This window comes from Penaeus chinensis, chromosome 37, assembly GCF_019202785.1.
Source record: "Penaeus chinensis breed Huanghai No. 1 chromosome 37, ASM1920278v2, whole genome shotgun sequence".
Taxonomy (NCBI): domain Eukaryota; kingdom Metazoa; phylum Arthropoda; class Malacostraca; order Decapoda; family Penaeidae; genus Penaeus; species Penaeus chinensis.
Genome location: NC_061855.1, coordinates 889038 through 901537, shown reverse-complemented (window position 1 = coordinate 901537; position 12500 = coordinate 889038). Strand labels below are relative to the sequence as shown.

Here is a 12500-nt window from a genome sequence, read left to right as displayed (position 1 = left end):
CAAAAACTAGTGGACAGGGGACAGTACACTATGGATTAAGAAAGCTCCTTTTTGTACGTAAATTTTTTTTACATTTTTAATTATTACCTGGCTCTATGGTCTCTGTTTTGACAGACATTACCATTATAGTATTTCATGACTTCTCATTGAATGTACACAAATTTTCCTTGAAGTTTAGCCTCAGTTACAATATTGGAAAATAAGGACTGAAATGGGAGTGACATAAACCAGTAAGTTTTATGCTGGTTAAATTTCTGAAATTTCTTGGATTTTGGCCTCATAATTGTGGGACCTGGATTTAGATCAGCATTTAAAGGAAGTTGGTTGACTTCTTATAACCTAAGAATACATTATGTGTACCTGTAAAAAAGGACAACATAGTTGACAGTCTACAAATTTCTGTGCAAAATGATCTGAGGATACCCTGTAGGGTATAAATTTAAGGGCACAGTTAGAAGATAAAGAGAGAAAGAAGTAAAAGCCGATTGCTTGTTTTGTGGCTGAAGGAAACTGCTCTGAGACTGTGTTTTGATCTTCACTGAGATCTGGGAAAGGAGAGAGATGGTCATGTTTAAACCTACTTCCACTATTGAAACTGGAGTGGGTGAGTGTGTTGCACTGAGGTCAGAAAAGAGAGAGGTGTGCAAGTTACTTTTTGTAAATGAGACAGATATTTTTGTCACAGCCTGTTGTCTTTAGAAAACTTAAAAATTGAGTTGCAAATTGTCTTGTGACATGTTGTCGCATTTACTGTTTTCCATACTTTTTTTTTTTTTTTTTATGAGAATGAAGGTGTCACAATGATAACTGGCAAAATGTTGATAATGAGAAAATCCTCCCTTTTTGTCATATTATCATATTCTGGTCATTACCTAGTCAGTTTATATGTTCCTTTTCTTTAATGTACAATAGAGTGTAAAATATTTTTCATTATTTCCCCAAGTTATGCCAAAGCATATGATGAAAAAATGATATAGTTATCCTTTATGAAAAAATAAAATAGTAACTCCTTATGAAAATGCACTTTCATTAGCCTATAAACAAGCCATTGTGATTGTTTATAGAAGTGAAAGCCTGTGAATTTGTTGCTTTTAAACATGATTTCAAGAGTCAATAGGTTATAACTCTGAGTGGAAATATGAGGTATTAGTATCAGCAAGAATAGCACTACATTAAACACGTTTTCAATAAAAAAGAAGATTAAGTATCGTCTTGTTTAGATCATAAGTATGTAATGTATTCACAAACATTGTCATATCATGCTATGCCAATTATTTGAATTCCTGAGTGATAGCTTTGTGTCACTATCACAGTACTATTTTTCAGAAGAAATAAAGCTCTGATTTTGAAAAAAACATTGATTTTATGCTGTTTTTTGTGCACCTTTGTTCACTGCTGAAGGCCATTTGCAAAAAAAAGAAAAAAAACAATGCTGACAGAACCCTGTATATAGTTGGCTTATGCTTTATGCTAAAACTTGATACAAATTGAGTTTGGTTTCAGTTGTTAGTTAAGGATTCTTGTGCTTGCAGACTGAAAAGTTTGGGAATAATGACTAAACAGGCTTTTCTTTGTACAGATTTTTTTTTTTTTTTCAAAAAGAAGTATCTTGCATCCAGTAAAGTATTTGTTTGGTGTATGATTCCTCATTAGGGGCTCCATTCAAGGAGGTAGAGATGTAATTATAAAACTGAAATAGTTAATAACACTAACTGGAATATATAAAGGTAATTGCAATAAGAATAATGAATAATAAAAACTCAAGTGATGCTTAAAAAACTAGAAGAAGTGATGGTAATCTCAGACATGATTATAATACTTGAGGAGAGTGATGCTCATATTCAGAGACATTTTGGACGACTTATGAAGAGGGCTGGACCAGTATCTCGTGCCCGTCAGCCAGTCACCATTGAGCTCTCTTGGGCCACGGCCAGTCAGTCGTGATGGTGGCGGACGTCCAATGGAAAAGGTGTCCGAAGTGTCTCTGAATATGAGCCTAATTGAGGACCATTAGGGACCCTTTTGTTAATCTCTTTTGTACTTCATGAACCATCTTAGGAGAGGAAACAGGACACCATTGTAAATGTTTTACATGTGGGAGTAAATATAAACAGAAAATGTCATTGTAATTGAAATAAGGCAAGGATCTCTCTCTCTCTCTCTCTCTCTCTCTCTCTCTCTCTCTCTCTCTCTCTCTCTCTCTCTCTCTCTCTCTCTCTCTCTCTCTCTCTCTCTCTCTCTCTCTCTCTCTCTCTCATTTCTCTCTCTTATTTCTCTCTCTTTTCTCTCTCTTTCTCTTCTCTCTTTCTCTCTCTTTCTCTCTCTTTCCTTCTCTCTTTCTCTTCTCTCTCTCTCTTTCTCTCTTTCTCTCTTTCTCTCTTTCTCTCTTTCTCTCTCTCTCTTTTCTCTCTCTTTTCTCTCTTTTCATTCTCTCTCTTATCTCTCTCTTTTCATTCTCTCTCTTCTCTCTCTTTCTCTTCTCTCTCTTCTCTCTCTTATCTCTCTTATCTCTCTTATCTCTCTTATCTCTCTTATCTCTCTTATCTCTCTCTCCTCTCTCTCCTCTCTCTCTCTCTTCTCTCTTCTCTCTCTCTTCTCTCTCTCTCTCTCTATCTCTCTCTCTCTCTCTTCTCTCTTCTCTCTCTCTTCTCTCTCTCTCTCTCTCTCTCTCTCTCTCTCTCTCTCTCTCTCTCTCTCTCTCTCTCTCTCTCTCTCTCTCTCTCTCTCTCTCTCTCTCTCTCTGTCTGTCTGTCTCTCTTTGTCTGTCTGTCTCTTTCTCTCTAGAACCAAAACATTCTTAGTCGAACACATGGAATAAAGAATGAAATGCAAATCTTTGCACACCATCACTACATGTGGCATGCAGACAAACTTCATAAATTATTCATGAACAATGAACAGTTCTTGAATTATTGAGTATCCAGATCGAATTGGTTGATTATTTTAGAGATAAAGTAATGTAACTATTTTTAATTTTGTTTTAGTATTTAGATGTTTTAGTCTCGAAATAATTGTTAATGATTCTTTTTTGATTTTGTTGTTTGGTGAGCCTTTTGTATTTGCAAAAGGACCTTACATTTGTACTGTTCCTTTTGAAGTTCAAGTACTTCTAAAAGGAAATTGAAGTCCTAAGTAATGTCACTTGTCAAATATCCAAATTAGGCATTCCATATGTATATATATTAATATATATATATATATATATATATATATATATATATATATATATATATTTTTTTTTTTTTTTTTTTTTTTTTTTTTTTTTCTGTACAGCTAGAAAGTTACTTATTTCACTGAATTTCACAAATTTTATAAAGAAAAAAAGATTAACAGAAGACATTTTTGTGAAATGAACACAAAACCATGTTAAGTGCATCACTCTCTGAAGGCAGGATTTATTTATACTTTGTTATATATACTTAATTGTTTATTTATATTTAAATGATTTTATTTATCTATTCTTATGTATACTTATTTATTTCTTTATATTTAGACTTATATATATTTATTTATATATTTGTTTATTTTTATTTATATTATTTATTTATTTATGTATATTTATATTTTTATTATTTATATTTAGACTTATTTATTTATTTATACTTATTGCTTACATACATACATAGGTGTATTTACACAATGGAATTCATTAGCATAATTTAGCTTTAGACAGACTTTTTCTCTTGATCAAATCATGATTGACACTTCATGATCAAAATGTGACAAAAAAGAAGGAAAGAAAATGACAATGAGAAAATAGCCTCCAGCAAGATCAATATTTGTTTTATTGTCTTATTTTTATTGTTCTTTTGTTCTAGATTTGACTGTGTTATGCTGTCTTTGACGAAAACAAGACTTCAACCTCTCTTAGTCACAGGGATCAGGGCATGAAAGTGTTATTTGCAAGATGTCTGAGGCACTTGTGCTTTACATGCCGTCACTTTATTTGAATTTCATTGTGGTATGAAATAAATATTATAAATGATTCTACTTTGTTTCTCCTGGAGTTGCTCTGTCTACTTGTTTGGTTTGTAAGAGACATGACCTGGTTTTCTTTGGGGGAAAATGTGAATTATGACAGCATTTTCGTGACAGAATGATGGAAGATGATAAATTGAAATTAATTTGATTGTGCAAATACGCAGAGAATATTGGCTTTTATCTTTGCCTTTTTTTTTTTTTTTAGATTAAAGGGTCAGTTTATTGACATAGATGTTTGGAGGGACACTGGAATGAATTGAGTGGCTCCTGTATGAGTTTTAAATTCATCAAAAATCTTTCCCTTAATTGAATTTAATACACTTTCAGAAGACTGTTGAACTATTGATATTAAAGATCTGTTATGCAGATTGGTAATACAAAGCATTGGGAAGGAATAGGATATGTGTTCAGCTAAACATGTCTGTGGTGTGTAATATATTATGCTTACTTAACCCTTTGCCACCAGGTGGCATGTATGAACATGCCATGGCATACCTGGACTATATTCTAGGTAGCATGTGCAAACATACCATGGTTCAATGGTTATGTTTTCCGGGGACAAGTACGGTCATGCTGTGCATGCTATGATGCTGACATGATCCCCCAGTAGTGCAGCCCGGGCCACTATGAATACAGCCTGGGATAGAGGGCTTTCACATTGGGAAATCACCTGGCGGCATTGGGTTAAAACCAAACTCCCCCCCCCCCCCCTATCTTCCTTCTCATTTTTCTTCTCTTTCTCCTCCTCCTCCTCCTCCTCCTCCTCCTCCTCCTCCTCCTCCTCTTCTTCCTCCTCATCTCCCCCCTGCCCCTCCCCCTTGTTTCTCTTTCTCCAGCATAAATGTGTGTGTATATATATATATACACAAGGTTTTTCTCACTAAAAGTTTTAATGATAGGAGCACATATATTCAGCTGGTAAATATTTTCAGATATTTTGGGAATTATTCATTAAGCCAATGCCACCTGGAAGATGTGAAGTTTGCTTTGAGTATTGCTTTGTGAAATATGTACAGATACCTCCATAAATGCTCAGCCATCGAGGAGTCTATTAGTAAATGTAATCTCTCCTGATTTGCCCTTTCCTTAAGTTCTGTTATTTTATTTTTCTAATGTTATTGATATGGATGCTGTTATTATTATAGACAGTATAATTATTACAGTGTTAAAGATAATGCTAATTGGTATATAAAGTGAAATAAGATATTTTTGAAAATCAAGGAAAAAGAGTAAATAGATGAGAGAGGTACAATTAGTAATTGACTTCATGGGCATGGCATGAATGCACATCCCATCTCAGGCATCATTGAATTAACTATATTCAGTAACATTATTATGCCTTTTTGTTTAATAGTGTTAGGCAGGTATGTTCACTGATTGTATAGTAGATACAGATCTATATTTGTTTTATCATGGCTATTTTTTAAATTGCTATATGCATTATATGTATTACACTGGTTGTGGAGGAGGATACATTTTAACTATAAGAAAATGTGTATTATTTTTATTGGTATTATAAGTGAAAATTCATTTGTGCATGCTGAGTTTTTTAATTAGCATGACATATTTTTGGGAGAGCTATAAACATACATTAATGATTTTATCATGTGTAGAAGCAACTCGTTTTAATAGGTTGAATGATTATTTTATGAGAAGACAGATGTTTGATTATCTTAATAGCAATTTAAGATATTGAAAGAAGGTTTATTCTTATTTTTCTATGCTTTTTATTGCTTTTATTGCTTGAACCAAAATTCAGAGTTGCCTTGGAAAGACTAAAAGAGAGCTTAACCTCTCTCAGGAACAAAGCACTGGATTGAAGTTAAAAGAAAAGAAGAAAAAAAAAAGTCTCACTAATAATTTCCAAGCCTAACATAGCTGAACTCCCCTGTAATCAAAGCCATGCTTATTGTGTATGCAGAAAATGTATGGGCTGGCGGCGTGGAAGCGTTGGGTGACGGGAAAGAACGCGGAGCTGGCTGGGGTCTCTTCCTCACGTAGTATGAAACTCGTACCCGAGGACTTGCTTACCATGAATTGTGAGGAACTGAACTATGCCCTCTGTCTCTTCCTAAAAGATCTGAAGAAGCCCAATGGGGAAACCTACCAGCCCGATACTATCTATTACCTCCTCCTCGGTGAGTAGCCGCATGCCAGGAATTGGCTGTTGCTTTTGTGGTGGACTGTTTTTTGTTGTTTTGTGTGTGTGTGTGTGTGTGTGTGTGTGTGTGTGTGTGTGTGTGTGTGTTTGTGCATGCACAGATGTTTATGTTTGAAGATTTTGTTGTATATGTTTATCTCCGATTCTCTCTCTTCCTCCTCCTCCTCCTCCTCCTCCCCCCCCCTCCCCTGCTCCCTCCCCCTTCCCCTCCCATCCACCCCCCATCCATCTCTACCCTTCCCTCTCTCTCTCTCTCTCTCTCTCTCTCTCTCTCTCTCTCTCTCTCTCTCTCTCTCTCTCTCTCTCTCTCTCTCTCTCTCTCTCTCTTTATCTCTCTCTTTCTTTCATCCTCACGCTTTCCCCCTCCTTCCCTCCTCCCATCTGTACTTTTCCCCCCTTTTTCTACCCTCCTTACTCTTATCCCCTCTTTCCCACCTTTGTCTTCCCTCTCTCCTCTCTTGCTTAAAAGTAGTACTCGGCTTTCATGTTTTAGTATTAAAATGTCTTAAATACATCTGTATTTTGTGTTACTTGTATTTTGTATATTATAACTTCTTGATTTGGAAGGACCTTCACTTTTTTCTCTCTCATTATCTCGTTCTTTCACTCCCTCATCCAGGTATTCAGCAGCACCTTTTTGAAAGTTCAAGAATAGATTGCATCTTCATGGATTTTGGATTTGAGAAGTTCACCAACAGCCTCGATGAAGTTACGAAAACGTTTTTGAAATCAACTCCATCGCCAAGTAAGTTAAAGAGTGAGGTATTTTGATTGATTTAAAGTCTTACCGATAGATTGAAAGAATAGAGGAATAAGATTGATTATATACTTCAGAGTTGTAAGATAAAGGAGCATTTTTTTTTTTTTTTTTTTTTTTTTTGTGTGGAATTAGTTACTTTTGTCTAACTATTTGTCCTATTGTCTGTGTCAGTGTAGGTCATTCAAAATCTTCAAAATCTTAATTCTTAAAATAAATTTACATTATGGTTATTTTTATTATTACATTTATTATTAATATCATTTGCTGATGCTGCATGCACACTATCACATTATTCAGCTTGAGGGCTTTTGTCATGATTAGGTCAGTCTTTATCCCATACCTCTTCCCTTCTGCAGGTTTGTCATCCCCCTGTTCCATGCCCGTAACCAGAATAACCGAAGCCATGCTATGGGAGTGTCGACAGCTGGGCGCGCACACACCCCAGGTCCTCCTAAACACGCTCTTCTACTTCAATGTCAAAGTGTTCAAGCTCAAGGTACGGGATGTTATGTTGTTGCTAACAGATATTTTCTGGTTGAGTTCAAAAAATTATTTTGTGATACTATGATTATACGTGAGGTTGTTTTTGTTATTTTTGTTTTTATTGTTGTTATTGTTATTATTTTTGTTTTTATTGTTGTTATTGTTATTATTGTTATAATTACTGTTGTTAATATTATGAATATTATTTATTACTATTATTATTATTATGCTTACCATCTTGTTCCTTGTTAGTTGTTTTGATCCCCATTAGTAATTCTCTTCCCTATTACCACGTTTCCAGACTGTTGAGGACCACCTAAACATGTCCTTTGTGCAAATAGTGAAGCAGTGGCGACGGACCACCATAGGGAGAGAAGGATCCGTGTCCAGAACGGCACTTCTCAAGTATTATCCGAAAAAGTCCTCCATCGAAGGTATGTTGACGGATTTTGCTGGAAGGGTTGAGGTTGGGTTTTGTATGTTGGTCATATTGGTGTTATTCGTAATACTGTTAATATTATTGTTATTGGTAGTGGTTATTATTATTATTATTATTATTATTATTATTATTATTACTATTATTATCATTATTGTTGTTGTTATGAGAATATCTATTGTTATTATGAATATGGTAATTATTAAAGTGATTATTGTCTTTATTGATTTATTATTATTATTGTTGTTGTTGTTATTGTTATTATTACTGTTATTATTATTATTATTTTATTATTCTCATCATTATGATCATTGTTATCATTATTATCATTATTTAAAACTTCTTAAATATATTTCTTTTTATTATTGTTTTTCTTTTTGTAATGGGACTTGTAATTTTTGTTTTGTTATTGATGATTTTATTAGTTATTGTCATTATTAGTAGTTGTAATAAGAATAGTTATTGTAATTACTAATCATTAAATAACAGATCACTTTCCCATTCTTCTAGAGTCCAAACCTGCGCCAAATTATGAAATGCACGAGAATCGGGACGACCCTCTAAGGTGCCCGGTCAAGCTCTACGAATTTTATTTGTCAAAATGGTATGTTTATGTGTGCAACATTTTTTCACTCTTACTGGAAAAGAAATTGTGAAATATTTTTTAAAATCTTAAAAAGCTTATATATTTAATGTGTATATATATATATATATATATATATATATATATATATAAATAATATGTATATATAATTTATAATATGTATAGATAATATATAATATGCATATATGATATGTAATATGCATATATGATATATTATATATTATATACTATATATTATATATTATGTATGATATATATAATACATATATATATATATATATATATATATATATATATATATATATATGATATATGATATATTATATATACGTAATATATAATATATAATATGATATGATATATATATATATATATAATATATATATATGTAATATTTAATATTTATGTAATGTGTATGTTATATGTATAAAATATATATATATATATATATATATATATATATATATATATATAATGTATATATATATTTTTTTATATATATGGTTTTGATTATATAAATAATCGAAACCAGTTAAATATATATATATATATATATATATATATATATATATATATATATATATATATATATATAATGTATATAATGTATAAAATGTATATAATGAATATAATGTATATATATATATATATATATATATATATATATATATATATATATATATATAATATATATATAATATGTATATATAATATATATATAATATGTATATATAATATATATGTATATAATATATATATATATATATATATATGTATATATATATATATATATATATAATATTTATTTATATATATATATTTATATATATATATATATATATATATATATATATATATATATATATATATATATATATATATATATATATATATATATATATATATATATATATATATATATATATATATATATATATATATATATATATATATATATATATATATATATATATATATATATATAAATATGTTATATATATATATATAAAATATGTTTATATATATATATATATATATATATAAATATGTTATATATATATATATATATATATATAGTATGTATATATATATTTAAATATATAATATGTGTATATATATATATAAATATATAATATGTGTATATATATATATAAATATATAATATGTATATATATATATATATATATAAATATATATAATATGTATATATATATAAATATATAATATATATATATATATATATATATATATATATGTATATATATATGTATAAATATATATGTATATATGTATATATGTATATGTGTTGTGTGTGTGTGTGTGTGTGTGTGTGTGTGTGTGTGTGTGTGTGTGTGTGATGTGTGTATGTGTGTGTTGTGTGTATGTGTGTGTTGTGTGTGTGTGTATGTGTGTTCTGTGTGTATGTATGATATATTTATATATATATTTTTACACATAGATGGCTTCACTTGTACTAAGTCACCAATGAGCCAATTACGAGTACTGCCTGTCTCGCCCATTTACCCTTTTCCTTGATTTACAAAGATATTTTACATTATCTCAGTTTGCTGTTACTAATGTTTATGGCATTATTGCAATTATAATTTCTATAATGAAAATAACACCATCGATCTTCATAGCATTAGTAAAAAATACATTTTTCCGACCAATTCATGGAATGGTGAAATTAGGTAAGGTCACAAGGTCTACTAATTGACTCATTTGTGGCTAAGCACTAGCAGAGACATTTCACAAAAATAAAAAAAATGAGCACTGCATTTTCCTTTTTTTATTCATTTTCCCTGGTGGCATGTGGTTAAATTTAGGGCAGATCTGATCTTTTTAGAAACAGGGTCTCCATTATTAATTTGTGATTACAGGAAAAATAATGGTGTTATGCTTGAATATTACATGAAGTATAGAATAGATAAATTCATTATCCTTCCAGCAGTTCTTCAATTTCTTTATTTTGTGATTATATTGATCTTCATTGGAATTTCAAAATTCTTCTGAGAATAAGGTTTTTAGAGATGTGGACAGCTCAGAACTTTGCACAAAGGTATGACGTGTATGTGATATGTATGTATGTGCATCTGTGCATGTTTGTTGTGTGTAATTGTATATTAAGTGACACACATGCACAAAAATACACACATGTATAGGTGAGTTGAAAAATGAATAAGGATAATGGTAGTGATTTAGGTGACTTTGAAAACGGTTAGAAACCTGTACTTGATTTTTGTTTGTGGTTGCTTGAGGTTTCCTGTGGGAATAAAGAAATGACAAACTGTCATGTAAAAGACAAAATAAAGACAAAATAAGTGTTTAATAGTGGATAAGTGTAGGCAAAAAAAGAAAATGATGATAAAGGAAATAATTACATAAAATATAAATTTAATGAAATAGGAATTTGTCAATAAGGAAAGAACTCTTTAAGTTATATGTATTACAGAAAATAGGGTAAAAAGAAAAAATGAATGGATACTTTAAAGAAAAAAAAAAGTTATTACGTAATTTATAAGACATAGAAAAAGTAAAGTAAAATGTTGTAAATTATTGATAATGTGAGTGATGAATGGAATGGAGAAAAGTAATACTTTTGTCAATGTGTTTTTTTGTTTTTTGATAAAACAGCAAAATGCAACTTCTTAACTCAGGTTTTGAGAGGGTATGCAGGGAGAAGGTCCAAGTTTATTGCAAGTTGCAAGAAATGTCTCTAAGAAGATAGTGAAATGTGTTGTAACAAAACTTTGAATGGAAAACAGTAGTTTTTGAAAGGCTTAATGTCCTGCTGAATCATTCTTTATGATTAATGCTTTGGAGGAGGGACCATTTTCCTTTTAATTTTTATTTTGTTTTACCTTTTTTAAGGTGTTTTATTCATATGTTCTGTAACATATTCAGAAGTATATGTGTAAGCTTTCCTTGCACTCAACAAATGCTGGTTGGTAACAATCTTTGAAATTCCCTGCTTTATAAAGAATTCAACTGGAGGAATAACTTTATGTAAAAGAAAAGACTTATTTTTTATTCTCTATTATTATTGTACATTTTTCCCCCAAAAAATAAGAACACCATTGTAAGTCATGCATTTCTGTTTTTCATGCCAACTGTTACATCATTCACCCATTTATATGAAAATGTTGTAAGTGTTCATAGTTTCCCTGAGGGAGAGCAATATAACAAGATGCCATTGAATGTCAACACTGCAGTCACATTGATAGTGCAGTATGCTGTACAGTATAGTAGATAAGGATAGCATAACATGCAACATTTCTTTTGCCAGTGTTGCAGGTAAAAGGCATTTTTATGTTGTGATAGGGACTGGATTTTAAATACTGTGTAAAGAGTTTAAATGGAAGTCTGCTGCCAGAGTCCTTTTTCCAGTCGTGGGATGTACACTGGACGTAAAGGCATTTTTTGGTCTTTTCTTTTTTCAGTGGAGATCAGTAGATGCTTGTATAGTAGCACAGTAGTGATAGAGTCCTACAGACTTTTGAGGTAAAGCCAAGTTTTTCTATTTCCACAAATGACTATGCAGTCCAAAATTGATATTCTAATTCATTCACTCAAGTGCAGTTGGTGCAAAAAAGGAAGAATTGTGTTGGTGACAGAATGTAAACTTTTTTCTTCCCTTGCTTTTTATGTAAACCTTTTCTTTTCTATTCTTTTTCTTTTTACTTTGGCTCCAACATCACATGATCATCTCCCAAGATGCTTTGTAAATATTTTAAGTGTGCATTAAAAGGTCTTTATCTTTCTCGAATATGAAGGATATGTGAAAGTTTGGCATCTATTTTTCTTTTTTCTTTTTTTGGGGAAGGGGGTAGGAAGGTATATAAAAAAAAATATTTAGACAATACTGATAGCATTAAAACTTTTTTTATATATATATTTTTTTTATATACATTGTATTGTATTTTCTGTATAATAATTTGTGACTGATTATATTGCCAATTAAATAATCAATTCTAAAAGTAACAAAAAGTTGTTTTAAGCCTACCATTGGCAATATATCAAAAGAAAAAAAATATTGCTAGGCAGCAAATCTTTTGTTCTGGTATATTTTGTGTTA

At 30.7% G+C, this 12500-nt stretch overlaps 1 protein-coding gene across 1 annotated transcript in view; it reads left to right on the top strand.

The window, feature by feature from the left end:
• The first annotated feature begins 4856 nt into the window (after positions 1-4856).
• Positions 4857-12500, top strand: part of LOC125045708 (transcriptional regulator QRICH1-like) — a 7761-nt gene continuing 117 nt past the window's right edge. The window contains exons 1-8 of the mRNA XM_047643136.1: positions 4857-6119; positions 6762-6887; positions 7259-7398; positions 7687-7819; positions 8332-8425; positions 10446-10484; positions 11585-11670; positions 11866-11926. Coding sequence (XP_047499092.1) covers positions 5897-6119; positions 6762-6887; positions 7259-7398; positions 7687-7819; positions 8332-8425; positions 10446-10484; positions 11585-11670; positions 11866-11926 — 902 coding nt within the window. The 5' untranslated portion in view covers positions 4857-5896. The remainder of the gene's footprint in view (positions 6120-6761; positions 6888-7258; positions 7399-7686; positions 7820-8331; positions 8426-10445; positions 10485-11584; positions 11671-11865; positions 11927-12500) is intronic.